General features: G+C 35.7%; 5 protein-coding genes across 11 annotated transcripts in view; 2 read left to right on the top strand and 3 right to left on the bottom strand.

Moving 5' to 3' along the window:
• The window catches only part of taar10 (trace amine-associated receptor 10), a 92,954-nt gene that overhangs the window by 10,313 nt on the left and 58,075 nt on the right, over positions 1 to 24,566 (top strand). Inside the window, exon 2 of the mRNA XM_087296208.1 lies at positions 10,932 to 11,091. Within this exon, the coding sequence (XP_087152334.1) occupies positions 11,076 to 11,091 (16 nt within the window). The 5' untranslated portion in view covers positions 10,932 to 11,075. The remainder of the gene's footprint in view (positions 1 to 10,931; positions 11,092 to 24,566) is intronic.
• Positions 1 to 24,566, bottom strand: part of LOC147839468 (uncharacterized) — a 101,419-nt gene that overhangs the window by 69,535 nt on the left and 7,318 nt on the right. The window lies entirely within an intron of this gene.
• taar14a (trace amine associated receptor 14a) lies at positions 925 to 1,886 on the bottom strand (the record flags this gene model as incomplete). Its single annotated transcript, NM_001083036.1, is given in 1 exon segment — positions 925 to 1,886. A coding segment is annotated over 1 exon segment (962 nt), but the record flags the coding sequence as incomplete, so codon positions are not given.
• stx7l (syntaxin 7-like) lies at positions 3,468 to 22,575 on the bottom strand. 7 transcript variants are annotated; one of them, XR_015518975.1, is made up of 12 exons: positions 22,532 to 22,575; positions 19,641 to 19,728; positions 19,200 to 19,269; positions 18,818 to 18,908; positions 17,590 to 17,727; positions 16,219 to 16,268; positions 15,897 to 15,993; positions 13,533 to 13,605; positions 10,987 to 11,069; positions 4,819 to 7,924; positions 3,791 to 4,748; positions 3,468 to 3,581 (listed from the first exon to the last, which is right to left on the bottom strand). XR_015518975.1 is itself a non-coding variant. In XM_087298968.1 (11 exons), the coding sequence occupies exons 3-11, from the start codon at positions 19,717 to 19,719 to the stop codon at positions 7,829 to 7,831; spliced, it is 777 nt and encodes a 258-aa protein (XP_087155094.1). In that variant the 5' UTR covers positions 19,720 to 19,728; positions 20,515 to 20,531; positions 22,532 to 22,572; the 3' UTR covers positions 3,468 to 7,828. The 7 variants fall into 7 exon arrangements, 3 of the variants coding, with proteins under 3 accessions (XP_087155094.1, XP_087155092.1, XP_087155093.1); XR_015518974.1 differs by having other exon boundaries at positions 3,791 to 4,891; positions 5,096 to 7,924; XR_015518973.1 differs by having other exon boundaries at positions 3,468 to 4,748.
• The window catches only part of taar10a (trace amine-associated receptor 10a), a 79,173-nt gene continuing 65,559 nt past the window's right edge, over positions 10,953 to 24,566 (top strand). The window contains exon 1 of the mRNA XM_087297882.1: positions 10,953 to 11,091. The gene's annotated coding sequence lies outside the window, so the exon portion shown is untranslated. The remainder of the gene's footprint in view (positions 11,092 to 24,566) is intronic.

The raw sequence follows: 24,566 nt of genomic DNA, 5'->3' as shown, positions 1-24,566 counted from the left end.
TGTAAGAATGAGATTGTACAAATACACTCGAATTAGCCACTAAATCAAAATGTTACGAATTGCTGTAAGATAGCTTTGGTTAGTCTTGTCACTGCTGTGTGCCGTCTGGTTAAAATCCAGAACAACTCCGTGACCCTTAAACTTGTGAACAATTATTTATTAAAGATATTTTAAAAAATCTTAAACAAACATTCAAGATATGAATTATACTTTTGCGGCTATTAGCAACAATCCTGAAGAGTCCTGCTAATCTGTTACTATGTAAACAAAAACAGTTACTCTCCAATACACAAGCAGTTGGTCAAAAGCACGACACAAATATATATTTAGCTTTAAGCAGCATTTACCTGTTTATAGTAAGTGTCTAGATGCCAATTTTTCTATTTAAAATACAAGACATGATCAAGAACAATGGATGTTTGAGCATTTTGGCCTTGGGTGAAAACAGTTAGACTCCTGTAAAAATTTTAAACGTCCAATGATAATAACAAAGTAAAGACATGGCAGTCAAGCAGGTCAAAACTGTGAATCTAACATGAAATCTGAGCATGCTGAACATATTTTACAGAGGAAAGAAAACCAGTTACTCAACTTTTATCATTCACATAATCGTTTTAAATTAATAACGCTGTAAATAAAACAAATAGAGTTATATAGATGTTTGTAAAATAAACATTTCTGGAAAAATGATCTGTTCGCAAAGTTTGTACATATTCTCTAAATTTATCGTCAGTCAACAAATATTTTACTTATGACAATGCCATGATTTGACAATAATTTCATCCTTGAAAAACCCATCTGTTTTTATTTACCAAGACTATTCGTTTTACAACTGCACAATAATAAAAATAAATGAATAAATTAGGAAAAACTAAACCTACGAGGACAGACTTGATTTTTTAAAAATTGTTTCTTATTAAGAGTCTACTGAGAGATCACGTTAATCAGAGAAGAGTCTTTGTTAAATACTTTAAAAGACGTAATTATTTTTAAACTTCTCTTAAACCAAGGGTATAATAAAGCATACATGAGTGGATTAATAGAGGAATTAAGGTAAAACAGAATCAAAACACTGTTGATAACATTAGAAAATGAGTCGTCTCTTAAGAAATTTGTTAAAGAAAAAATGTAATACGGCAGCAAACACAGGAGAAACACAAAAACCAAAATCCCAAGCGCTAAAGCGGCTTTTCTCTCTGATTTGTCGCTGATTTTGTTCTTAGTGGATTCTGTGCTGTTGTGAACCTGAAGGGCTCTTATAGCAGTCGCATGTTTCTTAGCAATGACAAATACATGAGTGTACAATATTATAATGAGCGTACATGGCATTAGAAACACAATCAGGAGATCAATGAAGGATGAAACGCTATCCACAATATATAGACATTGTCCTGGACACATGCTGTCAGCGAAGTTTCCATTTATATAAAGAAGAGTGAAGTTATAAATGAGTGAAAACAACCAGTTTAGCAAAGCTGCTGTACAAATCACAGTCAGTGAGATTTTCTCAGAGTAAAAAAAGGGAAAACTCAAAGCCAAAAAGCGATCGACAGCTATTAAAGCCACAGTGTGAACAGACGCACTTGTTGCCTGAAAGGTCACAAAATTGAAAACGGAGCACATGACGGGACCAGAGATCCAGCATGATTCAATGAGCCAGGACAAGTGAAACGGCATCACAAAAACTCCCACCAGCAGATCAGACGCAGCCAAAGAGAGGATGAGGATGTTGGCAGGTGTGTGGAGCTGCTTGAAGTGACTAACAGAGATGATGACCAGCAGGTTTCCACACACGGTCAGAAGAGCCACAGCTGCTGCGGCCACATACAGAATCACATAGACAGATAAAGAAACAGATCTCTCTGGACACGAGTAGTCCTCGCACAGATCAGTTTGGTTCAGTGCTGTAAGATTCATGATACCTGAAGTACTTCGTGGAAACAGCAAGTCTTCTGTCTTATATCGTGCAGGACAATATTCAAATCTAATATTTGTATTTCCAGCAGAGTAAGTCGAGTCTCACTTCATCCTCAGTGTAAAAGGTTTGCATTGTTCCTGGTCAGGAGGATCACACAAACTAAGTCAAACAATATATTTAGCTGATTTTTATACACGTTAATGTCCCCTCCTCTCAATTATAATGACTAATCAATTAGATGATTTTAATGCAGTTTTTTTTCCATCTTTCCACATAATTATAATTTTGTTTGTCATTAGTTGATGAGCTCTTAGGCAGCACATTTGCAGAACAATTATCAATATCATAATGTGTGGGATATCATTGATTCATTTTCCTTCGACATATTCATCAGGGGTCGCCACAGTGGAATGAACCGGCAACTTATGCAGCATATGTTTTACGCAGCGGATGCCCTTTCAGCTGCAACCCAGTACTGGGAAACACCCATACACACTCATTCACGTACATACACTACAGCCAATTTAGCTTATTCAATTCACCTATAGCACATCTTTGGATTGTGGGGTAAACCCACGCAAACACGTAAGGTCGGCCTCGGTGAAGGCTATGCGACCATACGAAGGCTGCTCCAGAGCATACGCGTGCGCTTGACGCAGAAGTATAAATCAGCTTTAAATAGTAAAGTACGTGAGCTTTCCTCCCTCCAGCACATTTACACCAGGCGGTGCATGAGGAAAGCCAAGAGAATTATCAGCGACTCCAGCCACCCTAGCCATAGACTTTTCTCTCTGCTACCCTCAGGCAGACGGTTCCGCAGCATCCGGTCACGCAACAGCCGGCTGAAAGAAAGCTTCTTCCCTCAGACTATTAGGCTGATGGACACTTAACACACCACACACAGACTCTTCCATACCCCTCACTGCACACCATCAAAATGTAGCATTTACTGCACTTTAACCAGTCCATACTTGAAACAATACTGCCTACAACTATGTGGACACCTATTCATTGTACATATCGCTGCCAATTTTATATTGTCCTGTTTTTTTTTTTTTTGCGTTGTATTTGCACTGTCTGTATTTTGCACTGTCGTCGTATTTGCAATATCTGTATTTGGCACTGTTTGGAGCCAGCACCTAAGCTTTTCACTCATCATAGCACACGTGCTGCTAATGATGTGACAATAAAAGTGATTTGATTTGATTCTTTTTGGGTGAACTGTCTGTTTAACAGATCTTATTTATACTTTCAAATATTGTGATAAAATATATTGTTTAAAATTACTGACATCTTGCAAGCAAAAAAATAATAATTAAAAATAAATTAAATTTATTAAAAATAAACAAATAAAAATACAGTTTTAGCTACTGAAATGTCCATATACTGTATTTTAATAATTTTATTTCTTGACATTATCACTATTAATGCTTGTTTTTTCTCAAATTTTAGTCACTAAATATATTTATATAATATGGCACTTTTATCCAAATAAACTAAATAATTTGAAAAGAGAAAAGTGAATAATAAAACCAGATCTGCAATAATATACATAAAATTATAGTTTATTGGACTAGTTATTAAAAAATCAATTACTTACAACAACTTTGGCAAACACTTTTTGCATATTATTGACAAAACGTCACCTCAGAATTATAAGGTTCTATCTGACATTTTTGTCAAAATTGAGTTGACATATTCTTACTAATTAACAACTTATTTACATTATGGGATGTTTTTTTTTTTTGTTTACATTTTAAGACTTTTTAAATGTTACACACAGACTGTTTGCTATGGAACGCAAAAAACTTTGAAGCTCAATATCTCTAAATCATTCAGAATGCAGATAGAACCTTATAATTCCAAGGTAACTAAATGTAAAGATTTCAATCATATCAACATAGTACACACTTCCATTTTCCCCACATAGTTTCTTATCACTTTTCACAATTTCATCATTACTATATGCTGTATTTCAATGCACAAATGTTTCCAGTTGCCACTATTTGGAGGACATTTTCATAGTTTTCTTGAATTTTTGGTTACTAAACCTATATTTACTTTCCATCCAAAGCAAAAATTCGACACAAAGAAATCATAAAAACATTATATACAGGATAAACACAGAAAAACTATACAGTTTATTGGTCTGACTGGGCAGAAAGGCTGGCTTTAATGTTAAATGTAATAGCCTGATTTACTTAGAAATTATATAATCCCAAAATAAATTTCACAATCACAAATAAATAAACAAATACCTCCATAACCACATGTAAAACTATCAGCCTTGATTGGCTAACAGCTGTCCAGTTAGTTTATTCATTTGAAATATAGAATAAATCATAAACTGATTTTCAAATATAATAGAAGACATAAAAACCCACAATGCATTAATCACTCAGGCAGCTCTTTATAAATTATTTGTATGTGAGCAGGTTAAAGGTGAACTGTGCTTAATATGAAACTCCATTTTTGGTAATGTCTCCATCTGGTGGTCATTTCCCTTCACAACTAGTGGTAAATAGAATAACCTTACTCAGTTTCCTTCAGTGAACTGATCAGCACATGATCCGTTTTTAAGCACAGCATAGAACATCTGTGTACAATATAACAGAGATGCAAAATAGAGCTGGTATGCTGAAATTATAAATGTTCACAGAATCGATTTCAGAATAGCTTTACAAAGTGCTTTGGGCCACAATGAGAACATAACATGATTAATGAGACTAATAATTCTTCAAATGAAGTGTTAGAGCAGGGGTGCCCAAACTCGGTCTTGGAGGGCGGGTGTCCTGCATGGTTTAGCTCCAACTTTCTTCAACACAATTGTCTGTAAGTATCTAGTAAAGCTAGAAAGAGCCTGATTAGCTGGGTCAGGTGTGTTTAATTGGTGTTGGAACTAAAACATGCAGGACAACCAGCCTTACATGACTGAGTTTGGGCACCCCTGTGTTAGAGCATCTAGAGCAGCAGCTTCATATAGACCAGGGGTCACCAATCTCGGTCCTGGAGAGCCGGTGTCCCTGCAGGGTTTATCTCCAACTTGCCTCAACACACCTGCCTAGATGTTTCAAGTATACCTAGAAAGACCTTGATTAGCTTGTCCAGGTGTGTTTGATTAAGGTTGGAGCTAAAATCTGCAGGACACCGGGAACCAGGAACAAGTTTGGTGACCACTCATATAGACAGTCCAAAGTAGACATTCATTTGTAGCACTTTCAACAAGTGAAATGTCACATTTAAGGGAATTTTACTCTCAGGAAAACATCAGCAAGGATTATAGTTTAAGGTGATGACTTTTAAATGATTTTCAAGTTTCAACACATGGTAAGCTCTATAAAAAATACCCTGGCTTGTTTTGGGGTAAAATATGAACCCGACTGCTGATTTTAATTATCATTTTTAACCAAAAATGGTTGAGTTTATTCATATTTCACCCAAAGTTGCATTGAAACAATCCAGCTTTTTTGAGAGCAGTCTTATTTGGATGATTGTAAATCAACGCATTTAATTGCTTTTTTTGAAACATCAAATAGCACATTTAAATGGCATCAGTAGAGCTTTATTTGTATTAAATATTATGTGTATGTATACAGTATATTAAAATCCCATTCACACCAAAAACAACAATGAAGGCAACAATATTAGTGTCATAGCAAAGCAAAGTAACGTTTACTAAAAAGCGTGGATTGAAGTATTGTCACCTGCCACTTTAAATGCTCAAACTCAGTGTCTCTATTATGCTATTTTAAACAAAGTTTTACATTTATTCATTCATTTTCCTTTGGCTTAGTCCCTTATTTATCAGGGGTCACCACAGCGGAACGAACCCTCAACTATTTTAGCATATGTTTTACGCAGCGGATGCCCTTCCATTCGCAACCCAGTACTGGGAAATACCCATACACTCACATTCACACACACTCATACACTACGGCCAGTTTAGTTAATCTAATTCACCTATAGCTCATGTCTTTGCACTGGGGGTGAAACCGGAGCACCCGGAGGAAACCCACGCCAACAAACTCCACACAGAAATGCCAACTGGACTCAAACCAGCGACCTTCTTGTTGTGAGGCGACAGTGCTAACCACTGAGCCACCAATTTCGTATTCAATATAAACTAATTTCCCAAAGAGTTCACTCTTTCTAAATTCATTCCTGGTAACATGCTCTTCTCTGATTGGTCAGATCTGTTGGTGTCTATGGTCAATTTGGAAAAGTGGCCGAAGGTCGATTTTTCTGACGAATCATCTGTTGAACTGGATCTCAATCATCACAAATACTGCAGAAGACCTACTGGAACCAGCATAGACCCAAGATTCTCATAGAAATCAGTCAAGTTTGGTGAAGGAATAATCATGGTTTGGGGTTACATTCAGTATGGGGGCATGAGAGAGATTTGCAGAGTGGACGGCAACATCAACAGCCTGAGGTATCAAGACATTTGTGCTGCCCATTACATTACAAACCACAGGAGCGGGCAATTTCTTTAGCAGGATAGCGCTCATTCTCATACTTCAGCCTCCACCTCAAAGTTCCAGAAAGCAAAGAAGGTAAGGGTGCTCCAGGATTGGCCAGCCCACTCACCAGACATGAACATTATTGAGCATGTTTGGGGTAAGATGGAGGAGGCATTAAAGATGAATTCAAAGTATCTTGATGAACTCTGGGAGTCCTGCAAGAACGCTTTCTTTGCCATTCCAGACTTCATTAATACGTGATTGGAGTCATTGCAGAGATGCATGGATGCAGTCCTCCAAGCTCATGGGAGTCAGACACAATATTCATTCTTTTTCCACTGCAGCATGACCTTATATTCTGTACTGGACATTACTTCTGTTAAGTAACTTTTGTCTAAGCAGAGTCAGACCTTACTGTCCTAATTAAATAATACAAAATCAAGGCATGATCATCTTTTATTTTGGTCAAATAGGCGTAATCTAGAGGCCTTTACCTTTTATATAAGCCGCTTCTGATACCAAACTAAAAGTCAAGTTATTATTTGTTGTTCCTAAAACTTGGAAAGGCGACAAGACTTTTGTCAGGTAGTGTAGATGTATTAGTTTGCAGTTGCAATTATTGTATGAAAGCATTTCCAAAGTAATGGCTAGTGGTTTAAGTAGTACAGTATAGATGTATGCAGTTGTTTCATGTATGTCCAGATGAAGTCAAAAATCTTAACCCTGCGAATTTTTTCAGTTATTTCCAAAGTGACATTTGACTTACAGACATCATGTAAAATGGATGAAGGAAGGTACTAGTATTCAGCTTAATGTGCAATTTAAAGGCTTAACTTGGTTAATTAAATTAAAAGTGGTTTGTTCTGCATCCAATCGGTAAATAGGGGCTAATAATATTGACCTTAAACTACTTTTATTCCAGTCATAATAAGAACATATTATAGGAAATAATGTAAAAATGTCCTTGCTCTATTAAACATCACTTGGGAAATACCTGAAAGAGAATAAAACATTTTACAGCAGGGCTAATAGTTTTCAATTGTATATGCGAGTTAAGTCACATATTTAGTGAATTCTCTCATCATAAACAATTAAGTACAGAATCTGCAGACATGATGCATGCAGATGCATATGGCAGAGGTGAATTCCTAAACATTGCATGGGAGGTAGTATAATTATATTAATAATAATATTAATAGAGGCACTTTAAAAAAAAGCATAGATTCTGATTGGCTGTCAATTCTGAAACCGATTCCAACAATTGTAGTTCTCAGTGCTGTTGTCATTATATTTGATGTGTTGTTTTATATTTGTGATGACTTTTCGAGCTATTTCTTTATCATTGACATTGTAGTGATCATTCTTGGTGTGAATGGCACTAAACTGCAGTTAGAAAGCAACTCATTACAAATATGGCAGAGCAAAATCTGAGAGATGTGATACAGACTCATTTGCTGACAGAAGCATAGATAATCAAACCAATAATGAGAGCCGCCACAGCCAGAACAGCCACCAGGATGAAAATCTTCTTGCGGAAAGACGTCTAGAGTGAACAGAGGAAACACGTCACTGGTATAATAATAGTAATGATAATTAGCTGTGAACATAATGTTAATTAACTAGTACAGGGGTCTCAAAACTTTTTAGGCCGCGACCCCCAAAATAACAATGCCAGTGATTCGCAACCCCCAATATCTCCTCAGGTGGTTATAAATGTATAATCCTTGCACACAATAACAAAAAAGTTTACCCTGGTTCCATAAGATCAAAGTGCTGTGTCTTTAATATAACGTAATCACCCCAGAGGTTGCAAAAAACTTAAAGGCTGATGGCTTTTTATTTGCATGTTGTTTTTTTATGTATTTTTTATCTTTTATAGGTTATGGATAAAATATGGTAATTCTAATAGTTGAATAAAGTGAATTTGATTTACTTTGGGAACCACTGAACTAGTACATCAAATAAATTGCAGTACTTTAATTGATATGACTAAAAAGTTTATAAAATTTATTCCAGCTATATTCATAATGATAAAAGAAATTAGTTTTGTGACAAATTGTTAATGAGAGTTTTAAAACAATTATTAAAAATGGATTATCACAATTGTAATTTAATTAAAAAAAATATAATTACATATAATTACAAATATAAAAAGATACAACAATAATTAAATAAATAAATAGATAAAACAAATAAATAAAAATTGTAAATAGATAAAACAAATTAGCTACTTACAATAATGTCAAGAAAATTATCTAACTTGCGTGTCCACGAAATCGTTTTTTTGTGCTGCAGAAATGCCATCAATGTTTTTTTTTTTTTTTTTTGTCAGTGTTAATGGAAGCGGCGTGTTTTTAAATGGTGCAATGTAGCAAGGCATATGCTGTGTCCAGCCTGATCTCACAAGAAAACGTAAGTATTTTACGTTTTGTCAGTTTAGTGGCTAATTCGTATGAATTCGTACGAGTTGAGGCGTATAAAATTGTACGATTTTAAAAAGGAGGCGTGACACCTAACCCCACCCCTAAACCCAACCGTCATTGGGGGATGAGCAAATTGTACTAAACCGTACGAATTAGATTGTAACGAATTTATACAAATTGGCCACTAAATCAAAAACGTACAAATTGCCGTGAGATTGTGTTGGTTGTGTCCCAATTTACATACTTCTCCATTCATTTTCTTTTCGGCTTAGTCCCTTTATTAATCTGAGCTTGCCACAGCGGAATGAACCGCCAACTTATCCAGCATGTGTTTTACGCAGCGGATGCCCTTCCAGCTGCAACGGATCACTGGGAAACATCCATACACACTCATTCACAAACATACACTACAGACAATTTTAGCTTACCCAATTCACCTATAGCTCATGTTTTTGGAATTGTGGGGGAAACTGGAGCACCTGGAGGAAACCCACGCCAACAAGGGGAGAACATGCAAACTCCACACAAAACTGCAACTGGCCCAGCCAGGGCTCGAACCAGTGACCTTCTTGCTGTGAGGCGAATGTGCTACCCACTTTGCCACCATGCTGCCCCTCATATACTTCTACTACGTCCTAAAAGTATGTACTTCTGAGCGTGTAACAGGAGAGTATGAGACTTTGGGACAAAATACTTCCTCATTACCAGACTGTTATGTTGCCATTATGTTACACATCGTCTGCATTTCTTTAATATTTAATTAACTACCCTATTGTTTAATCTAACATTCATGAGTCTTTCATGCAGGTGTTTGGACAATTATGCATTCAGAGGTTAATGTCCAAACGTGTCCTTATAAAAGTTCACATTTTGGTTGCAGATTAAACACAAGAAAACGTGATTTAAATATTTTCCAGTTGGCTAGATACTAATTAACAGTCATTCAAATAATTTTACCGAAGCCTCTCTAGTTGATGGTTGGTCTTGTGTCCGCCTTGTTTGTAGTTTGTTTACACTTGATACCAGAGTTTGTAGTTCTAATCGAATTCATGTCCAACGCGCAATGTATTGTGGCCAATATTAGCAGTAAGAGTATGGATGGTTCTACATTTGGTAGTTTTACCAGAAATAGTAGACCATCCGCGAACCTTTGGCATGCTATTTTCAACATGCTTTGGTTTGGGACGTGCAAATTCTATTTTTGAATACTATTTAGAATGGATGTGTGCATTGTTACGCTATGAATGCTTCGCATTTTGGAGAAGCTTCAGTTAGAGAAGTGCTCATAGCTGAACGTTTTAAAAATGTTCCTGCAGCACAAACAGTGCTTTGGTGCATAAAAAAAATCTATAAAAGATATCATCATGCTAATTTACTCAAGTTGTAATATAACAGCAATACCAGGGTTTTTACAGGTTTCACCAATTTAAATTTAAGACTTTTAAAGACATTTTAAGACCATTGTGATTTTTTTTTTTTAGACTTAAACAGGGCTAAATACTAGGCATTTTTTAAATATCCCAGTTAGTAAAGATTTTCACTTGCCCAATTAAATTTATTAAATTGTAGTATACATTTATTTATTTAAAAATAGAACAAAACATAGCTGTCAATTATCTCAGTCTACAATAATAATTTAATAATAAAAATATAGGTCAGGTCAGTATCCTCAGCAGTAAATAAATAGAGAAATGTTATGCAAATGTTACTGTACGGAAAGTAATTAAATGCTATTTTTAAATAAAAAGTTACAAATCTTATTGAGATGGATTGTTGGCGATTGCTTGGGTGTTAATGGCCAGCAATACATGAACAAAAGAAAATTAAGAAAGACCTGTTAAAAAGATCTTTAAGATCAACAACATAACATTTCAGTAGAGCTTTTTAAGGCCTAAAATTTAGCTTTTGAGATTTTAGACTTTTAAGACCCCACAGATACCCTGAATACCTAATAAACATAAAACACAAGCCAGTGCAAGTGATGGTTTCAAGCTAATTATAGCATCAGTTGACATTTGCATAGTTTTAAAGCTTCTTTTATTGTGGATTTGTAACACTTTTTGGAGTCTGAGAGTGTTCATCCATATCTACTTTCAATCAGCTACATTTCCTCTTTGTATTTCACAGAAGGAACTGAAATAATGTGAGGAAGAATAAATGCTGATCAGTGGTTTGTAAATACCTGGTGACCTGCTGCTCTTTGCAGCTGTTCTGTGGCCGACTGCACACTGATTTCTGCGTTTGATACGTTGGCCTCTATACTGTCTGTAGATGGAGAAAAACAGAGGTAAGACTTTATTATTCACACTTCTACACAGAAAACTGGATCAAATATTCTGAATGGATTATTTGCATAAAAAAATGATTATTTGTGCATAACAGAAATGCTTTTGAATAATGCAATCGCCCACTTGGATCATGCATAATTCCCTCAAAACTTTTTAAAAATCCCTTAGTGAGCAATATTTCATCATTCATTTGTGAATGGTCAGAACAAACAATGATGCAAACTGTTGTTATTCTGATGAAATCTCACATATGTAAACAACGCAAGTGTGTGCTGATGGCTCACATCTTGTTATTAAAAGTTTAGTGCGTGAACAAACAGTCCCACTGAGCTGGTGTGTGTGAAGCCTCGCAGGTCTTCATTACCAGCATCTGCTTTTCCACTTTAACACCTTTAATTGGACTTTCCTGTCTAAGAGTTTCATCACTAAACATCCCCTTTGAGACAAGTCTGAAAAAACCGACATCATTCATTGTGAATTATATCAATCTTTTTATTTCATTCACATCATGTTTTATTTGAATTTCAGAAAATTGGCAAACCTGAATTTTAAGTTAGTTATGTTCTATAAGTGGTGTTAGCTGAAAAAATACAAGATGAAATAGTAAAATATTGGTATAAAACTATTATTCATTTATTCATTCATTTTTCAACACAGTGAAATGAACCGCTAACTATTCTAGCATATCTTTTACGCAGCAGATACCCTTCCGGTTGGGACCCAGTACTGGAAAACACCTGTATACGCTAACATTCACACACACACTGATACACTACGGTTAATTTAGTTTATCCAATTCACATATAGCGCATGTGTTTGGACTATGGGGGAGCACCCGGAGGAAACCCACGCCAACAGGGGGAGAACATGCAAACTCCACACAGAAGTGCCAACCTTCTTGCTCTGAGACCACAGTGCTAACCACTGAGCCACCGTGCCAAACTATTATGATAGTGTAAAATTGCTACACACTTTCCTGTCTAAGGGTTTCCTTTCTAAATATTTATTTTCACACAAATAAGTGCTGTAGAGAGCTGGGAAATACCACTAATTATGACAAAAGCAGTGGTATGTTTACCATTAATAGGATTTGAGTTTAATATTATGATAAAAGTGTCTACATTTGAACTAATTTATCTGGTTTGACATACTGTAAGTGTTTAATTTGTTTAGTGATTTAAATGCAGTTTTTAAGCTAACTTTGGTTGGATTGACCATTTTGATGAAAGCAGTACGGGCCTGGTGCTAGAGATTTGGCCATGGATTATTTTGCCATTTTACAGTGGATGCAACGATTAACCGGTTAATTAATCGTAAAGGCTACTCAACACCGTGTTTCTGCATAGAACAAAACTGCTGCAAGTAAACAAAGTTATGCCAACTGTGTGCTAACATTCCAAGCTTGTACACCAAGGCTAATGCACAGTGGATAAAGGCTAATTTTAACAATGGCTGAGGATATTAACTAAGGGCGGTTCACGCGTCTTTTGTACGCGCAAGTTTGTTATTTCCAATGGAGGCGAACGGCTTGTGTATGCATATTAGCAGCAGTGTGGAATGTGATTTTACTAAACTAATAGTAATGTCCCGATCAGGCTTTTCTGCCCTGGAGTCCGAGTCATTTGATTTTTAGTATCTACCAATACTGAAACCAGATCCAATACTTCTATAATACACAAAGAATAAAGAAAAGCGAAGAGACCGATCCTGGATGTTCCTTATTTTAATCTTAATTCAACTTATTTTAACATTCAACAACTCTGTGAACAAACAGAGCACTTCTGTGAGGTAGCTTGAACAATCAAGTAATAAACAACATCAATTATTCACTTTAGGACTTTAGTGCATCAGTAAATATAAAAAGAGTCTAATATACAAACAAACAGCAGCTCAACTTAAAATACCTAGCAGGCAGTCCCAAGTTTACATTTCTCAGTTTGCTATAGCAATGTTGTTGTCATCAGTTTTATAAAACCTCCAGACAGCAGACATACCCAAGCTTCAGGCTGCTTCCGTGATCTACTTTTGCCGGCAAGTGATGTCAAGCTGTACACGTTGCTGTTTCTGTGTGAAGTCAAAAAAGAGGTCTAACTCTGTGCCACCTCGTAACTATAGATGTGTTCAAAAATAATGAGTATATATATTCGAGTCCTGATCCGTCCGATTCTGATCAAGTCTAAAGCCCTGTGATCGGCCTGATTTCCAATCACGTGATCTGATCTGGACATCCCTATAAACTAGTAGTGTTTTGAAATAAATGAATACGTAATAATCATGAAACTGTGATCATTCCTCAGACTATAATCGTACAACCAAAATCTATAATCGTTGCATCTCTAGTTAGCAACTATCAAGAAATGCCCTGGAAAACTATCAAAAACCATAGCATTGTGCCAGAGAGCGACAATTTATTAATAAAGTGTAAAAATAAACACCTTACCAATCATGTCTCCCTGTTCATGCACCATCATGCCCAGATCTCTGAAGATTTCATTAATGTCTGTGATGTCCGACTGAAAAAAAACAAGACAAACGTTTTATACATCTTTAAATTCTGCAGAACAAAAAACAACCATGCAAAAATCCTGACAGTAGCATAATGTTTAACCCCTGTTTACACCTGGTTTAAAGATCTGAAAACAAGAGGGTGATGCTAAATTTTACCCTGAACCAGAAAAACCAGTCTTATGTTGTACAAGTTTCTTTTTTTTTTGTGGGAATAGTCAAAAAATACACTGTATGGGTCAAGATTTTTATTTCATGTCAAGGCTCTTTGAAATATTAAGTTAAGATCATGCTATAGGAAGACATTTGATAAATTTCCAACGGTAAATGTACCCAAACTCAATTTTTGATTAGTAATGTGCATTGCTAAACACTTTACTTAGACAACTTTAAAGGAGATTATCGTAGTAATTCGATTTTTTTAATCTGCAAACTCCAGATTTTTACCCAAATCTTAACAAACCATACATCAATAGAAATATTCTGCTTTTATTCAGATGAATCATACATTTCATTTTCCAAAAAATGTACACTTGTTATGACTGGTTTTGTGGTCCATCACAAAAATGCCCACTTGAAACCACATTTTAATGGTTTACTTTTGTAGAGTAAATGCTAATGCAGTTGATTGCATTGGAAAAGTCATAAAACTCAAATTAAAAAACCTAAGATATATATATATATATATATATTTTTTTTTTTTTCTTGTTTGCTGGTCTTTTTGGTCAACATCTGTGGTTTTTAAATGTGCTCTATAAATAAAGCAAACAAACTTCTGAGGTAAACCGGTGGAGAAGCACAAGCTTTCTGACAGGGAACTGTTTATTCGCACACTTTGTGTTCTATTGGTTAAAAAGTCTAAAATCCAGCCAACAAGATTGATACTTAATTGAAAATGATTTAAAAGTCGCTGGATTAAAATGTGAGGATAAATTGTATTAAAAACTGAGGAAAAATCAATAAATAAAAGCCGAGCACGAGCCCCCTTACCCTCAAGATGCTCAAAGTAAATGCAGCAGAATGATTATGGCATCTTCGACACCTCTATTAAGCCTGTATGCAAACTGGATTGGGTCAAGAACTTGTTCTGTACTTTTAACAATTTCTGTCCTTATCATTTTTTCAAAAATCTTCATAGGGATATACGTCAGAGCCACAGTCCTTAAATCATTTCAAGTTGTTGAGAGGCAACTGGACCTAGGACATGGTATGACAATAGCGTCCTTCCAAATTTTTAGTACATGCTGTTTTTTCAGAGACTGATTAAAAATATAATAAAAATTGTGCTCAGCTCTTCTGCACGTGATTCAAGCAGTCGACCACAGACTTTATCTTGTTCAGAACTCTTATTAACTTTAAAAGATTTTAAAAAGTATTAAAAACTTCCTTAAAAAAGTTCCTTTTTCAGAATAAAGTGCTCTATGTCCAGGAGCTTATTATGAAGCTCCTGAATTTCATTATTAAACTCTGAGGTATCAAAGCGATTATAAAAAAACATTAAGTGCATTAGCTAAGTCCATATCTGAATTAAAACCTTTTAAAATACAATTTCCGCTATTTTTAGTTCTCACAATACATGAATGACATATCGCCACTAGAGTCAGCAGCCCAACATGCAAGCGTCATATTCCCTTTAGTAAACGCGCACCCTGATCTGATACAGAAGATGTAGACAAACAAAGCTGTTTTTACACTTTTGTTGGCGCACAAAAGTGTTCTTGGAGCTTCGTATGATTACAGTTGAACCACTGAAGTCACATGGAGTGTTTTGACGTTTTTGACCACATGTTTGATCATGCATTGCTGTCAAAGTGTAAATATTCCTGTTATCTAATGCGATTGAGCAGCCACAGAACACTATATACTCTTTCAATTTGAGTGTTAGGGGACATGTTGTAAGAACATTTATCAAAACAATTGGTTAATAAGACTTAATTTGGTGATTCAATTAGTTTCAATTGATTAGATTTCAGTATATTAGAACAAAAACACATATCTTTCACTTCCTTTTCCACTCATTATCACGTGGCGTCGGTTTATTCATGTAATAGTACTTGTGTTGCAAATGTGCTGCATTGAGCACACTTTCATAAAGCATAAAGAAATAAGAGAGAAAAGTTTCCACAAAATCTGAAAATGAAAAGCATAAAGAAATGAGAGTGAAGGGTCTTCTCAAAATCTGAACAAAAGTGGCCACAAGAGATGCATTTCAATGTTAAAACCAGGTGGAAACTGCAATATGCACTTGTGATCAGATCAGTGACAATGCATTGTAATACCCAGTGGAAACAGGCCTCACCTCCAGCTGTCTGATCGAAGATTCTCTTTCCTGAATGAGCCGCAGATCTTCTTCTGTGATGTTCTCCTCATAGCTCTGAGCTTGAGCACTGAACTCACTAAAAACACATATGGAAGCAGAAAGTTTTAGACAGTTTTTCATATAATATTTACATATTCATTTATTTATGAAGTATTACTGTTTTTTTATTTTAATTAATTTTTTACTCCTTCCTATTCGGAGTGTGTGCATTTATGTTTTTATGATTTTACGTATTTCCTATGGGATTCTATTTGATCACTGAATTTCCTTCAGGATCAATACAAGCATCTAACTAACTAACCTTTGGAATGCTGGAGCAGCTCTTCCAAACACATCATCTATATCTCCACCCTGTAGACAGAAAGAGAATTGTAAGACTTTTTAAAAAAATAAAAATCGCTTAAACCCATTATTCTTACTTTTTACACATACAATTACAAATTAAGTACCACAGTATCTATAGTATGGATCGATGATGCAACAAAATAGTTTTTTCAGTCATGCATCTGATAGCATTGTGTTATGCAAGTGTAAATGCATTCAAGTCTATGGAACATTTTTTTTTATTAAATGCAATAATTTGACACAAATAGTGATGCATACATGTAATAAAAAGTAATATAAAAAGTAAAGATTTGTTGGAAACAATAATAATAATAATTCATTATATTTAGATAGCGCTTTTCTTGACACTCAAAGTGCTTTACACATTGGGGGATCTCCTCATTCACCACCAGTGTGGAGCATCCACCTTGATCAGTGGTGTCCAAACTCGGTCCCGGTGTCCTGCTGAGTTTAGCTCCAAAACACCTACAAGAAAGTTTCTAGTATATCCAGTAAGAACTTGATTAGCTGTTTCGGGTGTGTTTGATTAGGATTGGAGCTAAACTGTCCAGGACAACGGCCCTCAAGGACTGAGTTTGGACTGATTGGTGGATAGGAGACAGAGTGATAAAGCAAATTCTGATATGGGGATGTTTAGGAGGCCATGATGGAGAGAGGTCAGTGGGCAAATTTGGCCAGGAGACCAGGGTTAAACCCCTACTCTTTTCTGAAGGACATCCTGGGATTTTTAACAACCACAGAGAGTCAGGATCTCGGAATAACGTCTCACTGAGCAGTATAGAGTCCCCATCAATATACAGAGGCGTTAGGACCCACACAGACTGCAGGTTGAGCGCCCCCCTGTTGGTCTTACTAACACTATTTCTGGCAGTAACTCAGCTTTCCCATGTGGTCTCCCATCCAGGTACTCACCAGGTGCAGCCATGCTTAGCTTCAGTGGGCAACCATGCGAAAGTTGCAGAGTGCTAGCTGCCGGCAAATCAATCTAAGGGAGCAAATACTCCCTTCTAGTGGAAAATGTAATTTCTGTCACTTTTATTATGAACCACCACCACAACATTTGTGAAGAATGGGGAATGCTTTAGTCAGCTACAGCACAAAAATATAGTAAGTATAATTTTGCCTACTTACCATAATATTTAAAAGCAATAAAATATTATACAAAACAAAAAAAAATTCTTTAACATGTGGCATTTAAGTTGTGTGTATATGACAAAAGACATTAGAAACTTGCACTTCAGTGTAAGATATTAGAGTCTGCATAAATGTAATGTCCTACTGGATGGAAAACATGGCATAATATCAAGAAATGATAGAAAAAACTCACTGAAACTCTGGAGCTTGCGCGAACACGAGCCACAAACTCCTTCTCTTTTTTTGCTACCTCTCGCTGAGCTTTCTGGAAGACGGCCAGTACGTTGGAGAATTCAGTGATGAGACGTTCTCGCTGGATCTTTCTTTGCCTCTGTATCAGAACAAAGACTGTTAAAGGAATAGTTCACCCAAAAATGAAAGTCTGGAGGCAGTGAAACATTCTTCAAAGTATCTTATTTTGTGTTCCACAGAATAAATAAAGTCATAAAGATTTAGAATAACATCAAGGTGACTATATGAAATGACTATAGGCATACATTTACCGGCCACTTTAATAGGTACACCTTACTAGTACTGGGCTGGACCCCCTTTTGCCTTCAGAACTGCTTTAATTATTCATGGCAAAGATTCAACAAGATACTAGAAATATTCCTCAAAGATTTTGGTTTATATTGTTGCAAATTTGTCGCTGCACTTCCATGATGCCAATCTCCCTTTCCACCACATTCCAAAGGTGCTGTATTGGATTGAGATCTGGTGACCGTGGAGGCCATTTGAGTACAGTAAACTCATCGTCATGTTCAAGAAATCAGTCTGAGATGCTTTATGACATGGCGTGTTATCCTGCTGGAAGATGGGTACACTAGTTATAAAGGGATGACACCACAACATTACACCACCACCACCAGGCTGAACCATTGATATAAGGCATTATGGATCCATGCTTTCATGTTGTTGACGCTAAATTCTGACCCTACCATCTGAATATCACAGCAGAAATTGAGACTCATCAGACCAGGCAACATTATACCATTCTTTTATTGTCAAATTTTGGTGAGCCTGTGCGAATTGCGAACTGCCGCTCACTGGAAATTTTCTCTTTTCAGACTACTCTCTGTAAACCCTAAAGATGGTAGGGATCTCAGTAGATCAGCAGTTTCTGAAATACTCCGACCAGCCCGTCTGGCACCAACAACCATGCCACGTTCAAGTCACTTAAATCACCTTTCTTTCCCATTCTGATGCTCAGTTTGAACTGCAGCAGATCGTCTTGACCATGCCTAAATGGATTGAGTTGCTGCCATGTGTTTGGCTGATCAGAAATCTGTGAGCAGTTGGGCAGGTGTACCTTATAAAGTGGCCGGTTAGTGTATATTTCAATATATTAAGCTACACTCTATTACTAAATTGTAAAGCATTTATAAATATGTGTATGTGATGAAGTATGAGTTTGATAGTACCTGTTCTGTGGTCGCAGGTAAAGAGCTGAAATCTTTCATGCATTTATCTGTCACTTTAGCAAGTTGATTGACACTCTGCTGCTTCTCCTGCCTATTTATTTTGACAAAGACAAAAGAATATATTTGAATTATATACATTTTAGGGATCCACAGAAAGGCCATTTGACTGATATTGATTTTAATAAACTGTTAGCCTATATTCCTAATCATTTGTCCTCAAAACAGATATATTTTATAGTCAGTTTAACGCTATAGCCAAAACACAGACCGTTTTAAATTCATTAATGATTAGCTGATAAAAAATAGGCTAAATAGATGCATCTCTATTTATTTTATGTGCTAAAGGACTGAGATGCAAACTAGATGTTTGTATTTAGCTCACAATGTCTGTCGCAGGTCACTTGTGTCTTGTGCCGTTCCAAGATGCCTCATCAACTGCTGGATTTCATTAGCTGGGAAACAAAAGCAAGATCTAAATCAGCTTTAAACACCTCCCATGTTATCAGGTTACAGAAAGGACTGTTTTGTCGTAAACAAATGTGTTCCGCTTGTACTTGACTTTTTATCTGTTGTGGTTTTGTGAATGTAGCACATTAAATTGCATAGCAGATAAATGGAGAACAACTGAACAAAGAAATTGAAGATGTGAAAACAGAAACATCACCACCATCCAGGCGTGGCTAAAAATACAAGTCAAGTCTAGACATAATCATTAAAAAAGTACGAGTTTACTAACAGTTATTGTTTGGTAAAAAAAACTGATGGTACATTTTTGTAAGCTATACAATTTTTATAGCACATAAATAAGAGTGAATGTACTCACTTAGAAGGGTTATCCTCTGGATATTTGAACTAATAGTCTGTGCCAGCCCATTGGCATCGACTTCTCTTGATCCATACATGATGGAAGCCTTTAATGAAAGAGACAGAAAACACATTTGTAGAAATCACATTTATTTGCAGGCCTACAATCGCACAATTATCTCTTATACTGCGCTACATAATAACAAGCTTATACAATTTATTTATAAACATGTTTTCTTACATATATTGCTCCTAAGACAAACTATTTGAACGTGTCTTACATATGGCTTATCAATTTCTTCCTTCAATAACATTCAACTATCATTATATTTGATCCTACATGCTACAGAATAGTTTGTATATTAACATGTATGAACTGAAATGCTGGATTTGCGACGTTTTTAATAAATGTCAAGTAGTGACAGACTTTCACGAGTTGTAAACATGTTTTACACAAACTATACATACTTATTAATGTTTAATATTCCCACATTAATTTAGGGACAACTTGTGACATGTTTCCTATATTGTTTACTACTTTAAATATTCGGTCTGAATCATATGCCTCCAAAACAACATTAGCACTATTTAATTGACCATGAACAATGCTGTACTTTAATTGTCATTTGCTGGGAATATGATTTGACTATTTAGTATTAGTAAAGAATAGTTTTCTGAAATTATATTAAGGAGAAAGTCTGAATGTGTGAATATAAACCAACTTTAAGTTACCTCAATACGTACTGTACTATTTGGAGACCAAAACAATTGCTCACTATTTTGTATGCGTTTCTTAATTATATTAATGGGGACATTCAAAAATGCTTAACATGAAGAAAGCGGGGCTTAATGTAACTAAACACCAACCTGAAAACCCCAAATTTCTGTCAAACTGTACTTGTAATTAACCCTAATGACTGTAAAAAGAATGAGTCCCAATTAAGCAGATAAATTGAAAAACATCATGTTAGGCGTTTACTCCCCCATTGGAGTCTATTATAAGGATAAAGCTTAACGTGGCTTAATGTACCTTAACAGCAAGTGGGAGAAACCAAATTTCTATAAAAGTTACAAACACTTCCTGATGTCAAAAGAATGAGCTCTTATTTTAGTGGGTAAAAATTATCACGGTATTCTCCCCACTGAGTCCATTATAAAAGGAAAACGCTTAACATGGCTTAATGTATACCTCAACAAGTGGGGTACACCAAAAATCTATCGAATACCTGTGATTAACACTAACTACTATCAAAAGACCAAGCCCTTATTCTGTAGATAAAGCGGACAATGTTATGTTAAGCATTTTATCCCCATTTCAGTCCATTATAACAGTTTAAAGAGGTTTAACTTAACATCTAGAGGAAATCAAATTTCTATAGATATATATTCATGAAAAACACTTACTGCTGTAAAAGAACAAGCTTTTATTTTAGTGTATCAAGTGAGCAATATCACTTTCAGCATTCTCCTCACAGAAGCGCATTATAAGGAATCAGCTTAACGTGGCTTAACATATCTTAACCCAGACCAGGGAAACCCAAATTTCTTTACTTGCGATTAAGACAAACTATTTTTAAAAGAATGGGCCTTAATTCCATAGATAAAGTTAACAATATCACGTTAGGTGTTTTCTTCCCCGTTGAAGTCCTTAATAAGGAAAGCTTGACTTAACAACAGAGGGAAACCAAATTATAAAAAAGCTGTTCAAAAAATCTAACTTAATTTATTATAGATTAACCCTTTGCTGTCAAAAGAATGCACTTGTGCATGTCATTGACATCCCCACAACAACATAGGGAAAAACGCTGTTCACTTAAGCTGTGGAAATGGGGCAAATTTTTAATTTTTTTGCTATATAGTTAGTGCTAACCACAAGTAAAATTTGATAGAAATTTGGTTCCCCCCACTTGTTGTTGAGGTACATTAAGCCACATTAAGCTTTTACTTATAATAGACTTCAATAGTGGAGAAAACGCTTAGCGTGATATTTTTCACTTATGGAATTAGGACTCTGTCTTAAAAGTAGTTTGGGTTAATTATAAGTAAAGTTTGATCGAAATGTGGACTTCTCTGGTTGATGTTTAGGTATATTAAGCTATTGAGGCAAAGTTGGTTTTATATTCGCACATTCGTTCAGTGACAACTTGTGATACCCTCCCTATATTGATTACCATGCTACTTTATATATGAAGTCTGAAATCACATGTAAGTATGACCTAAACATCAGCATTATTTAATTGACTGTGAGCAGCGTGTACTTTGAAAGTCATTAGATGCTAATATGATGTCCCTAATCAGAATGTGCAGTTCTTAGCCAAAATTATATTATTAAGGATAAAGTCTATAGTATAAAATCAACTTAACCTCAATTATTAAGCTTATTTCATGCGTTTTAGAATCTCACTTAATGATATTACTGTTGTCATTTTGAATTAACGAGCAAACTTGCCCCGTATAGTTGCTCACCTTGCTTTGAAATATGCCTTATTAGCTCAATAATTACTCGAAAATAGCTGGCGTAATGTTGTTTATTGGTTAGCAGGCTAGTACTAAACAGATGACTAGTAAAACCGATCTGCGCTGCACCTGCAAAACGAAAGAATGCGGAAATCACGGCTCACAAACTCACAAACACGCATTTTCATTTATAAAACTAGACAGCTATTGTTTTAACTTTGCTGACACACAACAAACATTAACATTCGGGAATCTTACAGTGTAGTTTCATGTCAAGTGAACACATATCGCGCTGTCAACAAATATGCTTCAGTGAATGAACTTTGCACTTGCTACTTTACTGACTTCTCTTTTAAACTACCCTCAACAACTATTTACGTAAAGTCTGCACACATGTACAGTTTATAAATACGCATCGTTTACTTTAATATGTACTTTGGTTGTTCGGTTTACCTGGATTTCCTGAGTGAAACTCCGAGCCCTCAGCTGATTTCTTTGACGCGCGGGTCACGTGACTTCTGTTCTATCTTCCGCGTGCGTTCAGAAACATGTAGTAGATTAGTAATGTACTAGACGCATATACTAAACTATTGAGTTTATGTACTATATGTTTAGATCGACAAATACTAGGCAGATGTCTATAATTATTAACTTACCCCAGTTAAAAAAGTAAAAAAAAAAAAAAAAAAAACTAGCATACATAACAAAAATAAAGTAGACTTTAACTTGGTTTCCACATGGGTAATAAGTAGCCTAGCCTTACTAAAAAGAAGTATACTTCACGTTCCTTTTTATTAAGTATAGTTAGTTAATATTGATATATTTTAAGCATACTTCACATAAACATTTATGTAGGCTACTAGTAGTATAGCTATGTGGTTCCCAAATTGGGGCTTGTGAGACAATGAGGGTGGGTTGCTTGGTGATTTCTCTTTAATATATGTTATTAAACTATTAGAATAGCCATATTTTATCCATAACTTACAGAAGATAAACATGGTATTTAAAAGTTACATAAAATAACAGCATGCAAATAAAAAGCCATCAGCCTTTCAATTCTTTTTCCATTGGATTCCAACCCCTGGGGTTATTACACTAGATTAATGGCACAATGTTAAACTCTGACACCTTTACGGCACGCGTGTACATAAAAAATAAAGGCCACGACTACACATAAAGGACGATCCCCAAAATTAAACCAAGAATAGTCTTGTGCTGCAAACAGTGTATATATATATATACATACACACATATATACATACATATACATACACACACACACACACACACACACACACACACACACACACACACACACACACTCACACACTTACACACACACACACACACACACACACACACACACACACACATATATATATATATATATATATATATATATATATATATATATATATATATATATATATATATATATATATATATATATATATTTAATTATTTATTTTTTATGTGCACTGTTTGTATGTTGTACTGTTTGGGTTGCGAGTCACTGGAATTGTTATTTTGGGGCTCACTAGCTGAATAGTTTGGGAACGCTTGGTATGAGCTACTTGTAATACTTGAATATATCATAGAACTAAATTGGCCAGCTTTTAGTGTAGTATAAGTGTAACAGTACACTTTAAGTGTACAACTAGTCATAATGCTTGTAGTAAATGGTTAGTTTGCCCCAAGCTCAGAATTTGGGCTTCGAATTAACTACAACTACACACACACACACACACACACACACACACACACACACAAAATAATGCAATCGCTCTTAGCGTACTCTTTGTTAAATTTTAGTTTTAGTGTTGTAGGCTATGTGCAAGTTTACTTAAAGTATACAAAAAACACTCAATTCATAAATGTTGAGAATTACTATAATTTAACTACAGTTAAAATATACCTTGCACAAAATTAGTTCTTTTAAAAGTAAAATTTGTTAGCAAAATTAACTAACCATCAAAAAATTTGTAATGTACTGTAATGTAATGTAATGTGTGTATTTATAAAGCGTATTTATCTTGTATGGCCATACACCCAAAGTGCTTCACAATCATGAGGGGGGTCTCTCCACACCACCACCAGTGTGCAGCATCCACTTGGATGATGCGACAGCAGCCACAAGACAATGGGGCCAGTGCGCTCGCCACACACCAGCTGTTGGTGGAGTGGAGAGACAGTGATAGAGCCAATTCGGTGGATGGGGATGATTGGGAGGCCATGATTGTAAGGGCCGATTGAGGGACTTTAGCCAGGACACCAGGGTTATACCCTACTCTTGCCATGTGCCATTGGATTTTTAATGACCACATAGGGTCAGGACCTCAGTTTAACGTCTCATGCGAAAAACGGCACCCACTGACAGTATAGTGTCCCCTTCACTCATACTGGGGCATTAGGCAGCACCCCCTGCTGGCCTCACTAACACCACTTCCAACAGCAACCTAGTGTTCCCATGTGGTCTCCCATCCAGGTA

Source organism: Danio rerio, chromosome 20 (assembly GCF_052040795.2).
Source record: "Danio rerio strain M-AB ecotype USA chromosome 20, GRCz13ab, whole genome shotgun sequence".
Lineage (NCBI taxonomy): Eukaryota > Metazoa > Chordata > Actinopteri > Cypriniformes > Danionidae > Danio > Danio rerio.
The sequence above is the reverse complement of the archived record's forward strand: the minus strand, read 5'-3'. Positions and strand labels throughout refer to the sequence as shown.